Genomic DNA, 21,982 nt, shown 5'->3' on the forward strand with positions numbered 1-21,982 from the left:
TAGCCAGTATAACAGCTTTATTTCAGAAGGGATTTGTTTCTGCTAGACATTATGCAGTTTTAAATTATTTGTTTCTACAATGCTCATGATGAATAATTGTGGAGAGAAAAAATACTGTAACATTTACAATTATACAGTTACTCCATTATTTTATACTATCATGGAAAATGACAGGAATAGAGCAGAATCAATATCTTAAAAAGATAGGAATCAAAAGAACAAAATAGCGAGGATTGTTATTAAAGGCACATCCTTTATATAAGCTGTGAGAACATTTCTCTGTAGAAAGTGACCATGTTTTTGCTGCTTTTAAAAGAGATTATAGTCTGATTTTTAAAATTAAATTTCAGAATCGGTACAGCTTCACATAGAGCTTTTCAGGAATGACATGTTCTTGAACAAAGACCATAATGCTGTATCATGGAATAGGAACAAACAAAGAAAAAAGTAACAATGCACATCAAAATCCTGTTTTTGCCTCTTGCATAAAGACAACACAAATTTAACCAATGTATTCTCAGTCCTCCTGAGTCACCGGTCTCCATAAAAATGCAATTATTTGAAAGTATAAACATCATTACTGCAAACCTAACAAACAGCTGGACGTCTAATTAAAGAACCTTGACGAAAGGTCAAAGCACAACGTCCAATGCGGGGTCTATCTATCTCTTTTTAACCTTTACAGCAGAATGGCTGGGGGTAATGACAGCTAGAGAGAGAGAGATAAACACTCAGCAATTACCATTTGCGTAAAGGCAGATGAGATTCATCTGGAAGAATGACCTTTAAATATCTACTGAAACATGATCACTTAATTCTGTTCCACTGGGTCTGAGATAAAATGCCCCTACAGGGCACCTATACAGGGGCATTTATCACAGGGACACCTTGTAAAAGCCAGTCCTGATTTCCCTAATTGTAGTTCTGGTCATCGTTTTTATTAGTTCAGACTCTATTTCCACTTTCAGATGTTATGGTAGCTGAACATACAGTATGATGACACACTACTGTTCAAAAGTTTGGGGTTGGTATGATTTTTAAAAGTTTTTGAGAGAAGTCCCCCCAAGGCTGTATTAATTTGAACAAAAAATTTGTGAAATATAATTTTATCTGTTTTATATTTTAATGTTATCTATTTTAATGCTGAATTTTCAGTATCATTACATTACTGTCACATGATCCTTCAGAAATCATTCTAATATGCTGATTTGATGCTCAATTTATTATTATCATCAATGCTAATAGTTTTGTGGAATCCATGCTGTTTTTCTTCAGGACTGTTTGATGAATAGAAGGTTAAAAAAGAACAGCATTTATTTGAAATATAAATCTTTAGCAACATTACAAATGCCTTTACTGTCACTTTTGATCAATTTAAAGGTATTGATGTATAAAAAAGAATAACATTTTTTACAGATCCCAAACTTTTGATCGGTAGTGTCCCAGCAGATAACTGAAGAACCGCCTCAAGGACACAAAGAGCTGATGACTGTTTCTCATCAAGAATTCATTGTACAAGAAAGAGAACATACATAGTGCAGTGTGTATATATATACACACACACACTATAAATTGAGAGTAGAAGGAAGGATAGATACACAGTTCTGGGAAACAAACTCAGACTGACAGACGTTTAAAAATGAAGAAACATCATTTTCCATCATATTTCCGTTTGAAGCGCTATACCTTACATGACGACAACAGATCAGTGAATTGAACAAAATGATAAATATCTGTATATATGTGCATGTATGAATGTGTCTCTCTCTATATAAGATTCACCATCTAATTGTTACAATTATAGTGCAAGATTTGCTTATCTAAGTTAGCACAATAAACATCACATCTAGGACACCGTATATGGTGAAAATATCACATTTGCTCATCTGCGTAATGTATATTTATATATATATTTATCTTCTTCCATTCACTTCCCGAAGAAATCCAATAAAAGAGTCAAATATTTTTCAGTAAAACAGTAAAATACAGTATATTTATATAAACCAGAAGCTAAAATGGACAATATAGACCTGCATGCACGAACTTATCATCTGACAAATGATAATTCTGTACTAATCCAGATTTGAAGTTTATGTTCAACACGGTACAAAATCATGCCGAGTTTTGGCAGCTTTAAAGTGCTGCTTATCAATACTACTGTAAAGTTTACTCCCCTTCACACTCATTTCAAAAGATCAACATGAAGAATGAAGAATTCACTGGCTTTATGCTTTGCTAACAGATCAAAATATGTTTCATGTTTACTAACACCAGTGGACACTGCAATACAAGTGAAAGTCATGGCCAAATGTCTGCAATTAAACATATTGAAAAACTTTGATATAATCTTTACATTAACCTTCTTTGACAAAGAAAAAAAGCTAAAAACTCTGGTTATTGGTCTTGAATGCCTCATGCTCTTGCAAAAAAAGACAAAAAAAACATACATCTTAACCATTTTAAAAAGAATGAGTTCAATTCAGTATTATCAATATTGATACGAGGATGAAAAGTTAACTTTCGAGCGCGTTTGCACGCTAGTGGCTATGCCTGTAAAATCTGAAAAGAAAAGAATTGGCTCGGAGAGAGAAAAGGGCTCTAGCACATAAGCACATTATATACATGACAATTACTTTTCCCTATGTAAATAACAAAACTAAAAAACTAAAACGTTGGAAACCTAAGCATTTCGGCAGGTGTCCATATCTGAGATTGCTGTGGCTGCAAACCCTTCTCTCATGGGTGAGGGATGATCGGAGCTCAACTCCATGTCCAGAGTGAGGGATTCTGGAGGGGGGGTGGGGAAACAGAAACACTATTAAACAGAAGTATTATGAGACATTAAAATGTAAAAAAAAAAAAAAAAAGATTTCTTCATACTGTATGCATAGGTGCATTCACGCCATGTTGTAATAACCATAATTACAAAATCTCAACCTGTAAAATGCGCTAACATTCTCGTAAAGCACGTAATTGCAACTTGTCGGCTGGGGATTTTCAGAGAGCTCCTATTTGTGCCACGTGACCACTGTAGATTCATTTAGGCTTTGATAGTGTCGGCATAAAAAGGCAGAATTCCCAGTCCGAGAACGTCACTTCTTGTCATCTCGAAATTATGGTAATTATGACAAGGCGTTAACGTGCAGCACATATTGAGAAAGCTGCTGAAATTAGTCACGTGACTCACCGAGAGGTCCCGGATTGGCCTCCGTGGCTTCATTGTGCATGAGAGAGTCGAGTGTACGAGGGGACATCGGGAACAAATCACTTGTGTTGCCAGAGTTAGTCCTGCAAAAGAAAGGCAGCGTACATTAGACATGACACACAAGCAATCATTACGTCTACCATCACATATAGACGTCATGATTTAGAAAGATCTGAAAGTTCATTCACCACATCATGAGTTAACCTTCACTCCAATATTCACATGTATCATAAACACACGACTTACCAAAACACACACACCCCCAACACTCAAAGTCACACACATGAGAATCACTTGCGCAATATTAGGTAACTTAAAGGGATTGTTCACCCCAAAAAAAAAGAAACCTCATGTCGTTCCAAACCTGAATTACTTTCTTAATACTGTGGAAAATAAATATATTCTGAGAAATGTCTCAGTGTCTTTTTGTCCATCCAATGGAAGCCAATGGGCTCCAAAGTTGTCATGGGGTTGGAACCACATAAAGGTGAGCAAATGATGGAATTTACTTTTTAGGGGTGAACTATACCTTTAAGAGATTTTTGACAACTCAGTCAGGTGTTAGAGGCAGTGGATTGAACACAGTGCACTGAAACTACTACATAGCTGACAAGCTGTGATGTAATGTGAATCTGGAGTTGTAGTTGTTGCTTGTACACTTTTATTTCCCCGTCCTTTTCACCTGAGCCGTAAATGCCGTGTGACTGATCATTCTGTATTAGCACATGGAAAAGCAACTGTACTAACATAAAAATTTTGCCATTCATATGTTTGCAAAAAAATTTTAATAATTTTGTGAGAGGCTACGTAAGAATGGCCATTGATAGAGGAACATGGTTTATGCTTTTTAGTTTTTTTTATAGGTGGCTGAATTTACTGAATAAATACTGACATACTGTATATCATAGCCTACTTAAAATCTGACCTCTTCTATGGTGTTCTGCTCGGCTACCCATTGAAGCATCGAGTCTTAACCTGGCGAATGGTTTACCAGAGGGAAAAGTTCACCCATGCCTAATTGTTAACACTACATACAGCTCATACGGGCAGTTTGTTTTAGGTAAAGCTGCATTTCTACACTATTTCCTGCTTGTGTTGAGACAAGAGAACAAGCACAAAACCTCTGAACCTGAAGTCTGCACTTAAAACACTAGCAGAGGTGCAGAAGACAGGCAAGAGTTCATACTCACAAACGATACATCAAACTAATCAAATGATACAAATGTCAAACTGTAGTATTTTCAGATCACTCAAGACATTTAGTTGTTGATCTTGTCTAGTATGTCAGGTTGATGGGAAATTAAACCAGGCGTTGTTAATTTCATGGGATCGATACTTGATGCGTGTATTTTCTGTCTAGAGGAGATCTTAAACAAAAGTGATACTTAAAAACACTTTTTTTTTTGCTCTAATTTTGGTTTAACCAGTGTAATTTAAAACAAAAGGTGGTAGAATTTCACATCAAATGTTATATCAATATACCTGCCCAAGAACAAAATGATCAGTCTTAAAAAACAATAGGCACATATTATATTTTAAAAAGTGCTATGTTCTGCTCATGTTGCAAGAGTGCTAAAAGTTGCTCATATTGCAAGTATGAGAAAGGGTATAAGAGTTGTTAGGGAGCTTTACAGTATCTCTAAACCATTGTAGTCATATTAGACTTTGTAAGCGTTTTTCCAGAAACACTTTCTCATGCCAATACCATTACCAGGACCAATCCCGGAGAACTCGCTGTCAAAGATAAAAGAGCACTTTAAAAAGATTGCCAATAAAAGTTCAAGCCAAAAACTTGTTTTTCTTCCCGGAGCATTAAAAGCCCTGACTATCTTACAGCATCCCGAGCAAACGCTAGACGATGTGGTCATTTACTACCACACAAGGAAAGGACATCTCCAAATTTTACATTTCATTTGTTCAGATTTTGACTGCTTCTTTAACCTGGAATCTCATAAAATGTGAATTTGCTAATAGAGATGTAACCCATTGGGGAAGTTGTGTCAGTTATTGTTGAATTACCCTATCCTGAAAAAAAAAGTGAATAAACTGGATGCTGAGCACAAAAGAGTGCAGATTATATTCTTGCAGATGCTGAGGTTTGGTTGGCATGGTCCAGTTAGCCTCTGTTGGTAGATGAGATGTCACAACTACCTTTCTCCATTGACAGCCATTCAGAAGTAGCAAGCAATGTATGTTTTTTGCAAGCAAAACATAAATCACAAACTATATAATTAATGTTAAATAATGTGATAAAACTGTATATCTCCAGATGGTCCTGTGGCCGGCAACAGAGCCACAGGTATTATAGACCTCACGGGTTCAGAAATACAGTGTGATGTGATATAAACAGTGGCAACAGTTATGAGGGGATGTGCTACATCTAGTGAGGTCATTTGTGTGGTTGTTGCTCAGTATCCTTGTCTTGCCACATTCAGGTTGGGCAAAGCCTCCTAAGAGACCGTTCTCAACGTCTATCACTGTTACTTTTACTGATATTTTGGTTTGAAATTGTGTTTTCATCATATTGGGGATACATTGAAATTTTCGGTGGACACGGCCATAATAAGGGTCACATGTGTGACATGAGTCTCTGAGACATCATTGTTTAACATACTGAGGGACCAAACCATTTATACATCACATAAAATGCAACACTCCATTCATAGCACTTTCCTCTAAGGGGGGAAATAGAAAAAAACTGGAAGATGGGGAAAAGAAATGAACATGGGAGAGAAGGTAAACCCTTTTTAGTGAAAATATTTTACATACTGATACAGAAGTTAGCTTGTGACCTTAGAAATGAATAAAAAAAATCCCTTGTCTACAGCGGAAGTAGTTCACCAACACAAAACTGAGATTCAGAGACATGAACAACAGCCATTCCAACCTTTTAACTTGTACAAAAGTTCCCGTGACATCCAGACCTCTAGTTATAAAGGGATGAAGTGAGTAAACAGAAACCCTTGGTCAAGCTCTAGAGATGTTAAAAGGAATGATCTATGTTAGCAGACAACTACAGGAGTGTGTTTGACCACAAACGTTCATGTCTCATACACACACATAGAGCAGCTCCCTAGTGCCTACCCAGGGAAGCCGTTCCCAAGCAGCTCACTGTCCGGGAAGTCCATGAAGACAGAAGGACACCTATGGAGAGAGGTCAGTTTATATCCTGCCTAACACACACACACACACACACGCGTACATACATGACCTCCAGTAAATCCAACCCCTCTACAAAGACAGAAAGCATTTGTGATTCAAGAAAGACTGAGTTTGAAGCAGCTTTTATTCCAACCAAATTTTTCTTGTAGCCAAGCATGTTACCTAACATGGTATGTACATTTTGATGTATTACAGTTTATACACCATGTCCATTAACCATTGCTCTCATTATCTTAAAGTCAACATTCAAAAAAACATTCAAAAATCTGGTGCCGTTTCAGAGGCAGAGCAAGTTAAATTTTGAAAGTCTAATGTGGATATAAATATAAATATAGGAATATGAAAGATTACAAAAGACAAACATTATTTGGAATAATCTACACTGAAAACAAGGAATTGTTCAAAATATCGTCCAGGAACGCATATTAATGTGAATAGCGTCAATTGTTATTTCATGTTAACAGTGGAAATTTATTTCTTCGTTTTGATTTTTTAAATTCGATTTCTACATTATTCTTTTTTAAATGTATTACATTTAAGTTTTGAAATCACATGGCTACAAAGTGTTTACACAACAGTTCACCTCAAGTTGTGCGCTTAATACATGTTAATGACAACAGTAAGCCTGAACCTCCTTTAATTAGCTGTTTTGTTGATCATGTGCTTTTTAAAGCATTATTTTCTCTCTCTTTCTGTCTTCTTGTGCAAGATTGTGGTTTAAAGGATGGTGTGAAGGGTCCTTGGAGGATTCAGTAGTGGCTACATCCCTGATCCATGTTGAAAAGAAAACTGAGAGGAGTACTTTGCATGTGCTCCTGCCTGAAGAGTCACCAGAGATTTCAAAGTTTACAAGAGGACAGAGAGAGAAAACAGAGACTACAGCAAGATCAATCATTCACACACACATACTGAGGTGAGGAAGAAAGGAAAGCTACTTACGGGGTGACACAGATGAACTTGGTCTTCAGGTAGGGCTGAATTACTAAAAGAAAAACAATCGCGTGTTATTAAACAGGGAGAGTGAATAGGATTTTTGATGAATAGGAAGTTCAAAAGAAAATATATAACGATAACAATGTAAAAGTCTTCGCTGTCACTTTTGATCAATTTAATGTGTCCTTTATGAATAAAAGTATTTCATTTCATACACTACCATTAAAAAAAAATTGGGTTCAAAATAACCAAAGAATAAAATCATGCTTTTGCATTCTCTCTTCTCTTATTCTTAGATGATTTCCTCAAAGGGAGAACGTTTCTGGTAAACCACACCCTTTCAGTGCACTTCCAATACAAAAATAGTCTCCAAGACAAATGAGAATGAAATGAGACACACTTTTGCCAAGCAACAGACAGATGTTATTCCTAGCTAGAATGAATTCTATTCCCGCAAAGGACACTCACCACATCCAGAGTCCGGGAATTCAGTATCAGGCTGGGCCTCGGGGCGGCAGTACTTGCCAAACGCCTCCTCTTTGGGGATATCGGGGTAGAGGTAGACCAGCGGCGAGACGAGGATGTTGGTGGCATCCATGATCTTGTAGCCCATGATGATCTCAGCGAAAGACATGCTGTTGAGCTGCTGCTTAGTGTACGGTTCAACTGACTGGATCTGGGTCTTACCTGCACATACATACAGGAGCACAAATGCGTCACATATTCAACTATACAACTACAGAAACATTTAATAAAGTACAAAACTTTCATTTCAACATTGACTTGGTACCGAAGCACTGACACTTTTGACATGTACATGGAAATGCATTCACCATTGATGTCCTTCTCAACCCAGGTGAAGGTAATTCCTCCCTCTTTGCTGCTTTCACTGAAGCGTAGCAGGAATGTCCCAGGAGGCTTTGGACTCAGGATTGCCCTCTCTCTTTCTTTACTGATGAAGCCCATAATATACCTGATGCACACAAGAGCTTGATGTAACCACCCAAGCAGTGATTGATGTAATGAACTATAAATACCGCATGGACGCACACAACGAGTGCAGCAGGAGTTCTCACCCTTCATTCCATAGAGCCAAAATATATTTCTTCACTAGGTCAATAATGTTGTCTAGCCACACCCAGAATGAGAAACCTTTTCCTGCCATGTTCTCCTGCGAATCACAAACAGAAACAGAAAGAGAACAGCAATGTTTACGGAAATCTGATCAGCTGGTCTGATTTGCACTAAAATTAAATCAGGACAAGGAACAAAAAGTTGTTATAGAAACATACTTTGCAGAACTTGGCCCATGTGATTTGGCAACCGGAGTAGTTTACACACGGACCTACACGAAATCAGAAACGCGCAATTAAACAGAGATGCACAAAGAATGTTAAGGTATATACTGTATACACACACACAGAGAGAGAAAGAGAAAAATAGTTTTGGGTCTGTAAGATTATTATTTTAAAATAAATTCCTACTTTTATTCAGCAAAGATACAAATGATTAAAGGTGACTGTAAAGACTATTTCAAGAGTTCACCCTTACATATAATCAGATATAGTAAAAAGAATGCTTTGTGCTGTCTGAGGTGAGGGTTTCAAGCTCGGCCCGAACTCAAGAGTTCCCCGTACATGTTAATTTCCTTTTTTTCACCGTATTTACAGATTACAATCTGTATTGTAAAAAGCGCTATATAAATAAAGGTGACGTGTCTTGACTTGACCGTGCTCCTCTCGAACTGTGTTAATAAAACATCATTACATGCTGTTGATTTGAATGAAAATATGTTAACACAAAAATATGAAGCAGCACAGCTGTTTTGAGCATTGATAATAATAATAATAATAATAATAATAATAATAAATGTTTCTTGTGCATCAAATCATCATATTAGAATGATTTCTGAAGGATCATGTGACACTGAAGACTGGAGTAATGATGCTGAAAATTCAGCTTTGACATCACAGGAATAAATTACATTATAAAATATATTAAAATAGAAAACAGTTATTTTAAATTGATATAATATTTCAAAATATTACTATTTTACTGTATTTTTTATCAAATAAACGCATAGCCTTGGTGAACATTAGAGACTTTTCAAAAACATTAACAAATCTTGCCGACCCAAAACCTTTGATCTGAGGCACATTTCAGCAATTTAAAATCATGTGATCAATAATACAGAAACTACTGATTTTATATATATATATATATATATATATATATATATATATATATATATATATATAAAACTACTGATTTTATATATATATATATATATATATATATATATATATATATATATTAGAGGTGGGCATAGATTAATTTTTTTTAATCTAGATTAATCTAGATTAATTTTGAAATTAATCTAGATTAATCTAGATTAAAATGGCTCATTTGAATTCTGCCGAAGGCATTCAGAATATGTGTGCTACCCAAATAATGACTATAAAAGTAAGTCTTTGAGAACGGGTTTCTCATCTCCTGTTTCCAAAATGCATCACAAACTGCTTGAGAAAGCTGTTCTACTCATAGACTGTAAAAGGTTACTACTGTACTGTTACCGTCCGTAGGCAACATTAGGTAGGCCTATGTTATTATCAACTACTATAGGCTATCAATTAGGGATGGGCGATATGGCCTAAAATCTATATTGTGATATACATTGCAGCCTCTTGCGATAACGATATCCAGTATATTATAATAAAACCATTTCAGAACAGATTACACAGACCCATGCTAAACAACTGCTAAATGTATTTTTTTTTAAAGGGTGTATGTAGTTTTGAGAACATATATTGTGCAAAACTGTAAGTATACAACATAATTTTGCAGATAAATAAAATGTAAGTACACTAGCTGCAGAGACTTAAATACACTGCAGTAGGTCTAATGTTTATTATGGCTTGGAGCTTATGAAACCCCAAATTTAAAATTAGAATATTGTCTAACTGATGTCTTTTCAGTTAAAAAGAAACACAACAACGATTCTTAAAATCGAGATTATGTGCTACACCACTAAGATATATTGGAATGGGAATAATACGCGCGCGCTGGTATTCAGTGATATCATGTTTCGTTTTGAATTTGAGAACGGAACACACTCTGTATATAGTTTGCTGCTGCTCGTCTGACGGCTTAAACCCGAACCAAGTCCAAATAATGGATGTTGCACCGATCTTTTTCACCAGCTTTCACTTTCAGTCGTGTTTACTTAAGATGACGACGAATATGCGTTGCAGCCGGGTTTACCTCACGGCCGCGGGTAGATTGCGTCATCATAGCTTGTGTAGTATAGAGCCATCTCCCAACCCAACTTGGAGAATAGATTAACGGCGATATTTTTTTTTATCGCGCGATAAGAGTCTCGCGTTAACGCAGCACGTTAACGCCGATAACGGCCCACCACTAATATATATATATAAAATCAGTAGTTTCTGTATAATTGATCACATGATTTTAAATTGCTGAAATGTAAATGTAATATATTTACATTATATTTTTAATATATCTGAAATGTATTTATTTATTTTTATTATAAATAAATAAATAAAAGCATAACAATTTGAGAGAAAAGTTTCTTTTCTTTTTTTTGTCAAAATCCTCCAGCATATTTATTTATTTATTGTTTATTTCTTTCCAGGTTGAAATAACACACCCACATACCCAAAAGTTTCTCTGCAAGTGTGGTGAGCTGCTCAATGGTAAGTCCTCTTTTGGTTGTGGATGAAAACTGCCAGCTGAGCACCTCAGCCACCTGATCCCACGTTCCCACTGGAGGTTTGGTGAAGAAATTCACATTCTGTGGAAAAAAAGGGGAAAACAAAATGATTCTTAGTTGCTTATATTGAAAAACCTCTTGTGCTAACAGTAAGTATGTCTTGCTGTGGATCCATTTCAAACCTTGGGATGGTTGGTCAGCATGTTGTACCACAGGATAGACGCCCATGCATTTGGCATTTGACAGATATTAGAGATGACCACCACTGGGAGAGAGTGCGTCTGGACAGAGATAAAGACATTTATTTATAATTTAGAATAACAAATCCTGCTATTTTTGTAAAGCACGCTCTGTTAGAAATCTGATTAGTGCAAATAGAGACCTGAGGTTGAATAATTATTAAGCAAACAGAGCTGAACGGCTTAAATGATCTCGTTTAATTAACATGTGTAGGTATGTTACGTGACCCTATTGTGTCCATCAACAGAAAAGGAATGATTTTGCGTTTAGTCTTATCAACTCATAATAAGCACCTAGGCAGCGCTGTGTGCGGTTATGGGTTTGATAAGAGACAGATTACCCAAGGACATGTTGCCTGGTAACATAGTAATATCCTCCTACTGCTGGTACCATGGCAACAGCCTATTACAATGACCTTATTGGCTTTCAATACACTGAATCAATCACCAGTAGCAGTGTGATGGACTTAATCAGTAATGAGGGTTTAATAATATCATCATATTCTTTGATTTGATATACAGCTCAACAGGACAGCGTCTTTGTGACAGGAATCCTGTCACGATAAGACATGTTTGACATTTTACTTTACTCTAAATTCTTGATAAAAATGAAAGAGTAATTTTTAGATGAACTAATCCAGTGCAGCTGGCTGGCAGAAGTGTTTATGTGTAGTTTTTCACCTCAAGGTCGATCTTTAGTCCTTGGTGGTAGACCTCTGTCTCGAATGTGATCAGGTGAAGTTCTTCAGTCACTATCAGAGACGCCTGTAGTGCAGAGGGCAAAGCTTAGGTGCTTTCACTGACTTCGTCAATAGAAGCCCTAAATAAAATGAAAAACTGTAACAATGCTAATTATGAAAATCCTTACGTCACTGTTGGTTCGTCCTCCGTTGCCACATCTCTGCTCTCGTAGAGTCTGAAAGACAGAAGAACAAGTCAGGACTATAATGCATTTCAAGCAACATACAGTCAACAGCTGATCCAGTCTTCTTGAAGCTTGTATGGCACATTCGATGAATTATATTATTAAGAAATTTTGTTGAGGCACTTTATATCCCAGGAGTTGATTCTTATGAAAGATGATATTTTAAATATAATTATCTAAAGAAAGAGTGAAATAATGTGTGAAAAATATATTTTCTTGCTCAAGCAAATTATGACTGTCATAGTTAACGATCAATTTAGCCTCTAATAAAGTTGTTTCAAAAGTTAGTGTACTTATTTACTAAGAATAAAATAACAGCGTAGATCTTGAGATGAAATACATTCAATGCTGGACTAATTTGAGTTAATTTAAGTGTGTTAAAGGGAGTTTAACTTTGGTTCAGAGAGCCAACAGTGTCCACAGTTGAAGAAACACACAAGTCCAGAGAATATTCGGTTTTGAACTCCCCCCCCAAAAATTGGCGAATTGGCTGAGCTTACCAGATGTTTGAACTCTGCTGACAGGCTGCCATTGTTGGATTCCTCCATGTTCATCACCTTCGTGTTGGTGCCAAGGATGTTGAACTTGCGTGAACTGATGGAAAAGAAGCAGAACACTGTGTAATGCAACAACTTACTGATACAAACAAGAGAGATACTTCCCTGTAACTGTTCAATATAATTTAATGATAGAAATGAAACTTCTACAAAATGGCTGAAATATTTATTTTACACACCTGTGTACTTAAAATAAGCTGATAATAATAATACATGAATTATCCATGAATAATGTCAAAAATCTGGCCAATTAGTTGGCCAGCCCAACATAAATTGCTCTATAACTACAAATAACCACGTGAAAATGGTAATGGAAATGGCATATTTTTTAACCTCAGAACTCACCCTCGAATGGCTGCCACGTCACCTGACTCCCTGCAGGACATAGGTGGAAAAATTTCAATTGACATGTCAAAATACAACTCAAAATCATTTAATTTCATAGACAGGAAGTGGGACGTACTTGTCAATGCACACTTTGATTTTCAGCTGGTAATTCAACTCTGGGAATTTCACAAGCAACCTGAAAGAGAGGAGGGGGGAAAATTCACAATTTGTGTCTAGACCTCCTTCCTCTATGACTCACCTTTGTGTTTACCCACCTGACTTTGGTGGTGAACTGAACTCCTGTTTTGATGACAAGGGGTCGGTCAGGGTGCATGGGCATACAAGGCTGTCTCTCAACAACAAATGCACTGCAATTAGACAAGCACACCACAGAAAACATTACTGATCAGATCCTGTTTCAGTTGTTTTTACAGTTTAACACGTGAGGGTAATTTCAAACCTCTTCATAAGGTTGCGGAACAGGTCTACGATCTTCTCTTCCAGAGCAGGGCGGTGCTGAATAATTGGATCTCCTTTGTACGAGACCTTCTGTTGAAGCTCCTCCAGTTTCTTGATCTGCTGTCTTATCTGCAACTGTGACTCAGCCAAAGAGGTGATCCTGAAAGGCAAAAATTTAAAAGAAGGAATTAAAAAAGGTGGGATTCAATAGCAGGACTGTTTGTGATGTGACTGTTTACCATGTCTCTAAGCGGTCCAGGCAGATGTTCGGTGGTCCTCCGATGCAAGCGATCTGCTGTCTCCTCTTCCAGTCGGCCAGTTCTTCATCTGTCAGATTCTTTTGCACAAAGTCCATGGCAGACAGCAGCCCTGCCATCTCAGTCACTATTTGCTGCAAAACAGAGAGCAAACTTTTGACACATTTGTAAATGTTATGTAAAGTTACTGGTCATTATTTTCAAGATTCCAGAAGTCAACGCCGTGTTTTGTGCTGTATCTCACCCTCCTCAGCTGATCCAGAGCGCTCAGCATCTGCTCCAGCTGAGACATCTTCTGCCTGGTAGCTGCTGCCTGGCTGTTTCCATTCAGGTCCTGGGACAACTCTGCATGGTGACATAGATTTTAAGCGATTTTATCAGTGATTAAGACTAGTTAAGAGATAAAAAATTAAAAAAGTACTCATCATACCTCCAGCACTCTTTAGAGTTTTGTAGTTGAAGTCAAAATCATCTTGCAGATTTTCTAACATCTTCATCTTCTGCTCCATATCCTGTATAGAAAGAGTAAGGCAGCTGAATGAGTGAGAGGGTGTACCCCAAAAAGGACAAAATATGAGACCCTAATTTTGTGCTCGTAGCAATATGTTCAATAAAGGCCTTTTAAACTTGGCCAACAAGGGGTTGCTAGATGGTTCGTGGAATGTGTAACTCTAATTGTGAACAAAACAAACCAATGATTTTCAATTAAAGTGTGATTTGATGTACTAACCTGTACTCTCTTCCTGATGTCCTGCAGGTTATGTTCCAGTATCTGCTGTTTTTCTGTTACCACAGTGCCTGTGGGATGGGCAACCTGTCCATCCTACAGAGGAGAAAGAAATTAGAGAAACAGAAATCTAAATATATGTCCTTACAAAGGAGAATCCATTTCCAAGCAAAGTGTGTTTGACTTGAAAGGACCTGAAAACTCCTTGAAAGGTCCCCATGGGTACACAAGCTTATAAATCATACAGAATGAGTTTTTTGGGAAATGTAAAAATGCTGAAAGTTTTCTGTGATGGGTAGGTTTAGGGGTAGGGTTAGTGTAAGGAGATAGAATATACAGTTTGTACAGTATAAAAACCATTAAGTCTATGGAGAGTCCCCACAAAGATAGTGAACCAGACGTGTGTGTGTGTGTGTGTCTCTACCTGCTGCACAGTGGTGGCCGTCTGCAGCAGACGCTGCTCTTCCCACAGGCAGCGGGCCACGATGCGGGCGATCTCCATGGGCTTCTCCAGATACTTGCTCTGCAGGTGCTGTTTGATGCGCCGCAGGTTGTGCTGGTACAGGACGTTGTTCTCCTGCAGGAAGCGGCTGTACTGCTGATCAATCTCACCCAGCAGGTTATGGAACACAAGCGTTGCGTGAGATTCCTTGTTGGCTGCATACGCCCTGTGGCGGACAGAAGCAAATGGCTCATGTGATAGGCAATGCACAGCTTCCTCCATTCCAATCATGCACTTGATAATTAGAAGTGCCATTATTTATAGAATAAGCAACATCTTACTGGTAAGTTCCAGTAAATAAAATAGAAAATGAACCCTGGGTTATATTGCAGTTCGATAACCAAACCTTTTCAAGCATGTACAACTTCAAACTAGGATAGGGTTTTAGTTAGTGGATGGCCAATATGAGTTTAATGCACATTTATTCATCATTCCAACCCTATGCTAACCAAAGCTTTATTCAGACATTTGTATTTGTCTAAAGATGTCAAACTGCAAAACTGGACGAATAGTGAGTATTCTGAAAGTCCTATGTAGTCTTGTGCAGGTGTGTGACAGTGCAGCTTGCTGTCATCATCAGACACATGATCTCACTTGTTCTGCTGTTAGCAAAAATTCCAAACTGCTGACCTCATCCAGCGGTAAAGAAACAAGTCATCGCTCTATCCACTACGCATTTTACATAACAATGTGGTAAAAAAAAGAAAAGATAATCCAGTAAATTAAATACTTAAATGCGTATTGCTTTACTTAATTTTTTCCTCTTGATGTGCACAAACTAAAACGGGTAGGATTATTCATATAACAAATAAATAAGGTTGGAATCAGTGCAAAAACAGTTTTATATTTCATTACTCTTGTGTAAAAAACATAACAGTTTTTTCCACAGGTATCTTTCTACTCTGGTATAATAATAAAAAATACATCAAAATCTATTGGTTTAGCTTCTCTTTGAAAACTGCAAATTTAATGACATGACGTAACGGGGGAGGACTGTTTCTTTATATCTAAATAAACAATGGTTGGTTTACAAGCACAACAATCGCCACCAGTCTTTGACCTGAAGTTTTTATCAATAAATTACTGGCTTCATTATACTACTGATGTCTGTCCCTTTGTGCGCTCAAACAAACGATCCATTCAGAAAGTTCTATGACACTGCCAGTAATAACATAAACCAAACATGCCGAGGGCTATTTGTTTTGTTGTGTGTTAACACTATAAATCAGTAACACTAACTAAACAAAATGAGTGCATGAGATGGCCGTGTGAAGGACAAAGACTTTGGAATTTCCAACAAACAGCACAACATTTTCCAAAAAAGCAATATTCAGTTTAGTAAAATTCAAAAGAAAGGGAAAGACACATTATTAATCTATTCAAATAAAAAGCAGTATGCATTAAAGCAGTGTTTCTCAACTGGTGGGTTGCGGGACCGTTTTGTGTGGGTCGCGGAGTGTGTAGTCAAAGAAACAACAACAAACGAAATTATAAATGTTTTTCTGATGCAAGACTTTTATTTTAAAAGACGTGCATGAATGCTGTTGACTCTTCTGCCAGACGCAGTTTGTAAGTAAAGCATGCCAGAGAAAAACGCTTTGTCCTGATTCAGTACAGGCGGTCAAATGAAATGTTGTCAGGCAATATCAGTGTCATTATTCTGACATTATTTTCGTAACTTGTTACAAAATGAAAAGTTTCTCACTTCAGAAAGAATTAACTTTCCTGTCCTGTCAGAAGATGTTATACTGTGCTCTTCATTTGCCAACAGCAAATGTGAGTCCCATGGTCAAACCAGTTGAGAACCACTGCATTAAAGTCAACATGAAACGTGCCGATCATCTTCTCTTCCCTATTGTGATGTCTATTTGAGTGAAACAGCTTCTCAAAAAAAAAAAAAAAAAAAAACGTAGGGCAGGACTTGATTTTGTCCACTGGTAATTGACTGAATCATTGTCATTGCCATATTGCTGAGATCTCATGTAAGTGACAGGTCGTCCCACCCTCGCGCCAGTAAACGTCATCAGAGAAGAGGAGTGATGTCACTGCAGGGGGAGGGGAAGTTATTTTGATTAAAGATTACAAGGTCACATGAATTTAATAAAAAAATTATGTGCACGGATAAATCATTTATAATAAACGCTGCAATAATCCAATTGTCAATTTTGATTTTAAGGTGACTTTAACCCTTGTATGGTGTTCGGGTCTGTTGGACCCGTTTTCATTTTTTATCATAAGAAAAATGATACAATTAATTATTTTTTCAAACTGAGACTCATTGGCCTTGGCTCATTTTCTGTGAGGAATACATATCAGAACACATTTTCAATGAAAACACACTGTACACCCCCCCTACACATTTATATTACACACAGGATGTTCGGGTCCACTGGACCCGGGGCTAATAAAAGCGTGGAAATTGTAGGTCCTGTGTACCTTTACTCTGTCCTCCTCCTGTCAGGGCCTGCTGTTAGTGTGTGTGTGTGTGTGTGTGTGTTCTTGTATATGGTTTATGAGGACACAAATGTATATAATAACATGGGTATTACAACGTAAACATGGTTTATGACGACATCTGTGTCCTCATACTAAAACATACTAAATGGTGTTTTTGAAATTCAAAAAATGCCAAAAGTTTTCTGTGATTGGTAAGTTTAGGGGTAGGGTTAGTGTAGGGGGATAGATTATACAGTTTATACATTAGAAAAACCATTATGCCTATGGAGAGTGACCGTACACCACATATCCAAGTGAGTGTGTGTGTGTGTGTGTGTGTGTGTGTCTGTTGTGCGTGTGAGAGAGCGATTGTGTGTAAATGTGAAAGAGTGCAAGAGTGAGTTTTGTGTTTCTACTCCTGCCATTCCCACACGAGGTTGCCATTCTTAAATGTGATCTAACAAAGGTAAAGAGAAAATATTAACCATATATGCTGTTTATAATGGTTGTAATTGGGATGAAGTAAACATCTGTTGAGAATTTTAACATAACATTTTTGATTGTGTTGAATTAAAAACCCAAAAACGCAGCGGGTCCACCAGACCCACGAACACTGGCTGAGTAACGAAAATATGAACACCACACAAGGGTTAAAGAGCTACATCTCAGCTTCAGAATTATATCACTTACACTTAATACACCACGACTCAAAGGTTCTTTAAGTGCAATGCTGTCTCCTAGGGACTCCTCAGCGTTATTGAAAGGGGGTATGGGATAGCCTACTTCACTAGCTCAGTAACTAAATGTACTGACACAATTACATTTACCTCTCCATTTAAAGGTAGGGTAGGTAGGATTTTTATAAAAAAACTTTTTTTCAAATTTGTTTAAACTGTCTTAATATACCAATACATAATTAAAATGTAAGTGCTCTGAAAAAGAGAGTATAAAAATCAAGTGACTGTAGACCTTTTAATCTGCAATAAACACAGCTCATTATTTCCATTCGGGACGAAACAATTGATTGGTTTGGGCGACTGTCACTCACTCTCGCAACCATGGCTACCACCACTGTTGCTACAAGATCTGCCCATATGCGCGCGCACCCGTTTGATTTGAGGAGTGCAAGAGAGGCGCGGAACCTACGAAGAGTAAAATTATGGCAGAGAAAGAGCATTCAAAATTCAAAGCACATGCAGCCAGCGAAGGCAAACAAGGCAAAAACTACTTCCTCGGACCCTGGTTGCCCGCACTCTTGAACGACCTCGTCTGCTTCGCCCTCGACCCCGGACCTGTCCTCGAACCGACGATGTGGTACTTGTCTCCGGAGTGTAACGTTAGTCCTCATCAGAGTCAACAATGTTTTCATCATGGAAACTCTTACATGCAAAACACCGTATATGTTATGAATCTTACACGAAATTCACCTTCATCACAGTTTAACTGATGGTAATGGAAAAACGTGTATCAATGCAACCTGTTTTTTAGCTTTGCCTTATAAATATAGCTCGTTACCGAATCAAACAAAATATATTTTAAACTTTACCAGTATTGATATGCTAGCTTGATAGGGAGTACTAAAAGCCATCTTATTTGTTTATATTTATAGTGATAAAGTTAGGTATTTTATTACATGTGATTCTGACATGATGTCACTGCATGCACTGCGCTCCTTCGCGCGTTCATGTGTTTTGGGGGCGTGGCTTTGGAAGGAGCCCAGAAGGGAGGGGGTGGAGTGAATGGAAATAATGAGCTGTGTTTACAACAGTCGTGAGAGGTCTACAGACACTCGATTTTTATACTCTCTTTTTCAGAGTACTTACATTTTAATTATGTATTGGTATATAAAGACAGTTTAAACAAATTTGGAAAGTTTTTTTTTTTTTGAAAAATCCTACCTACCCTGCCTTTAAAGATGCATGCTGTGATACAGAGATTGAGAAAATGAAACCGGACATGAGTCATTTCAGAGTGACATGTTATAGTCCACAACAGAATCATAAAGAAGCCATTCACAATGATGCTGTGAAAAAACTCAGAGAACAAAAATGGCACTGGTTCGTGTTATTGTTCACAGCAGATTTTCCTGGATCACTTTACGGGCAGAGGAGTGACATCACCACGATGATTCTAAGAATAAGGAAGTTGTAGGAAACTCAGAAGCGAAGACCAGGAGGCTCGGATGTATCTAAAACCAGATTCTTTATTGAGAACATGCTGTTAGGCCCTGCAGGCATCAAGTCTAACAGAGGGAGCTATACACTCTATTTTATAGGCATTCGATGGGCTGACACAGTACTCAGGGGTGACATCTTTAGATCGAAGTAACAAAAGAAGAATGCAGGAAGTTACCACCGAATGTAAACTCCAGTAGACCTATCTAAAAAATAATCATAATGACATTATCAAATGGTTTGAGTTCCCCCAGGTCATGGGAACTAAGATTATGTTAACATTCACACATAGTTTGACTCTCAATAGTAAGATCAGAGACTTGCAGAACCCCCTCACTGGAAACTCTATTCAATCTAATCAGAAAACTGATGCCATCATGTTCATCTTGAATGCCCAATTAGGGCTGTGTGATATAGCGAAAAAATGTAGCACGATATATAATGTTTCATATCGTTCGGTATCGATAATTATTGACATTTTTGAAATTAAACCACTGTTTTTATTTATTTATCCACATTATTAAGGCAAACAACAAATTATATTAGTTTTAGCAGTCAAAAACTAAAAAACTAAACAAAAAATATCTTCTTTATGTCTTATTTTAAGATAAAAAAGTAGAAAATGCCAGAGAAATGTCCTTGATTTAAAATAAATAAATAATAATAATAAAAATAAAAATTATTTTAAATAAGCCAAGTGTGAGTTTTCCTACATCTTGAAACTTTTAGTTTTATAAATGGGGGTTAATCTTTGAAGAATGAACTAATAATGTTTTGGTCATCACATTAAAAATAACATTTAAATATGATAATATTTTAGTTTTGAAGTGCTGGAAAAAGATGTGTGACGCACTTAGAGCCTTTTACTATTCCTGCCAAACTTCCATGGTTACAGTCAGTGTTACTACATTAAATCCATGGTGAATGTTGCTGATCTGTGGACTTAAAGCCTATAACTAGTTCATTCATGGCTAGGGATGGGTACCGAAACCCGGTATTAAACGGGCCCCGGTGCTGAATTTTGAAAGACCGCTGGATCGTTAAGCTCGGACGTTATCGGTTCTGCTGTCGGTACTGGAGAAATTATGAAAGTACACGTGCTATTTATTATTGCTATTAAGAAATTATTATCTTGCGAATTTAATCTCGCCAGCCACTTCTATATATAATAATATTGAACCATTTGTCTGTGATGCATTTTTGCTAAAGAGAGAGAGTGTGTGTGTGTGTGTGTGTGTGTGTGTGTGTGTGTGTGTGTGTGTGTGTGTGTGTGTGAGAGAGAGAGCGATCTTTCACGCAAAGCCACGGCGCGCGCAACACAACAGCCCTAGCTGCTTAATGAGTGACGATGAGGACAGAACATTCAAAAGGTTAATATCTGATCTTTGATATTAAACTAATTTTATTTTAGATTTAGATTTTGGCTTCCAATGATTATAAAAAAGAAGATATTTGAGGTGTAAGCATTAAAAACTAAAGCCACATTCTCTCCAGCGCAACTTCCTTCCCTTCACAGAGCGATGCGCTGTCATTTCTCCCTAAAACCCAAAAGTAACGTCAGAATCTGCACGATCGGTGATTGTTGTAAAATGTAGTCTATACTGATGCTAAACTGCAGGACGCGTTTGATAATAAAAGGCTATTAAAAGTACCAAAATTTACGCAAAAGACGCTGTTCCAAAATGCGGCGCACGCTCTGAAACACACCGCAACGAGACAAGCAACGTATATTTTGGGCTTCGTGTGCGCATCTAAACGATCAAATACACAAATATGTCAAAATGGCCGTCTTGGAGATTCACTTAAACAGTTTATTCACTTAAATACAGTTTATGTCTTAAATCGGCGTAAATAGTTGGGAGAAAATATGAGGCTTAATAATGATTAGATCTGCATTTGGTCTTAAAGAGGCAGCAGTCGAATAATCCTGCTGACGATTGCTCCATTAATGTGAATCAAACAACAAAAGGCAAAGAGAAAATCAGTCACAGCTCTTGAATTATATAAGCTTTAATCTATCTATGATAAACTGTGCAGTGTTATTTTACATCTGACTTTATTAGATGTATTTTTAACCCATATTACTCCTGAACAGTAATGTCAGTGGACATTACTGAAATTAAAGCACTGGGTATATAATTTGTATATTTGTTTTATTGTATACTTTTTTGTTTGACCATGTGTTTGTACATTGTTTTTGGCGTCCTGTCTGTCTATATAAAACACAAAAGCCTGCACCCTTCTGCATAAAATACATGTTTTATTTGTTTTGTTAAAGCATTGCTTTTTCTTTTGCTATAGATATTTATTTTACATTTCAAAATATAAAGCAATATTAATTATGTCCTA

The 21,982-nt window shown here is 37.1% G+C and overlaps 1 protein-coding gene and 1 long non-coding RNA gene across 7 annotated transcripts in view; one reads left to right on the forward strand and one right to left on the reverse strand.

The window, feature by feature from the left end:
* Window positions 1-21,982, reverse strand: part of stat3 (signal transducer and activator of transcription 3 (acute-phase response factor)) — a 38,306-nt gene continuing 16,324 nt past the window's right edge. For 4 of the 6 annotated variants that reach the window (XM_082136572.1, XM_082136574.1, XM_082136575.1 and 1 more), the window contains 22 exons: window positions 14,946-15,189; window positions 14,525-14,617; window positions 14,225-14,306; window positions 14,039-14,139; window positions 13,777-13,928; window positions 13,539-13,697; window positions 13,354-13,446; window positions 13,215-13,274; window positions 13,097-13,126; window positions 12,695-12,788; window positions 12,138-12,185; window positions 11,951-12,034; window positions 11,213-11,311; window positions 10,976-11,111; window positions 8,593-8,645; window positions 8,377-8,471; window positions 8,134-8,273; window positions 7,769-7,987; window positions 7,307-7,349; window positions 6,290-6,349; window positions 3,188-3,288; window positions 1-2,787 (listed from right to left, as the gene is read on the reverse strand). In XM_082136572.1, the coding sequence (XP_081992698.1) occupies window positions 2,681-2,787; window positions 3,188-3,288; window positions 6,290-6,349; window positions 7,307-7,349; window positions 7,769-7,987; window positions 8,134-8,273; window positions 8,377-8,471; window positions 8,593-8,645; window positions 10,976-11,111; window positions 11,213-11,311; window positions 11,951-12,034; window positions 12,138-12,185; window positions 12,695-12,788; window positions 13,097-13,126; window positions 13,215-13,274; window positions 13,354-13,446; window positions 13,539-13,697; window positions 13,777-13,928; window positions 14,039-14,139; window positions 14,225-14,306; window positions 14,525-14,617; window positions 14,946-15,189 (2,293 nt within the window). In that variant the 3' untranslated portion in view covers window positions 1-2,680. Of the gene's footprint in view, window positions 2,788-3,187; window positions 3,289-6,289; window positions 6,350-6,473; window positions 7,187-7,306; window positions 7,350-7,768; window positions 7,988-8,133; window positions 8,274-8,376; window positions 8,472-8,592; window positions 8,646-10,975; window positions 11,112-11,212; window positions 11,312-11,950; window positions 12,035-12,137; window positions 12,186-12,694; window positions 12,789-13,096; window positions 13,127-13,214; window positions 13,275-13,353; window positions 13,447-13,538; window positions 13,698-13,776; window positions 13,929-14,038; window positions 14,140-14,224; window positions 14,307-14,524; window positions 14,618-14,945; window positions 15,190-21,982 lie in introns of those variants that run through there. The other 2 variants (XM_082136573.1, XM_082136577.1) reach the window with 2 other exon arrangements.
* LOC309474486 lies at window positions 15,196-20,890 on the forward strand. The gene is made up of 3 exons (XR_014197319.1): window positions 15,196-17,219; window positions 18,129-18,300; window positions 19,375-20,890. It is a non-coding gene; the product is annotated as an uncharacterized lncRNA (long non-coding RNA).

The sequence above is a fragment of the Leuciscus leuciscus genome, assembly GCF_965113295.1.
Source record: "Leuciscus leuciscus genome assembly, chromosome: 1".
Lineage (NCBI taxonomy): Eukaryota > Metazoa > Chordata > Actinopteri > Cypriniformes > Leuciscidae > Leuciscus > Leuciscus leuciscus.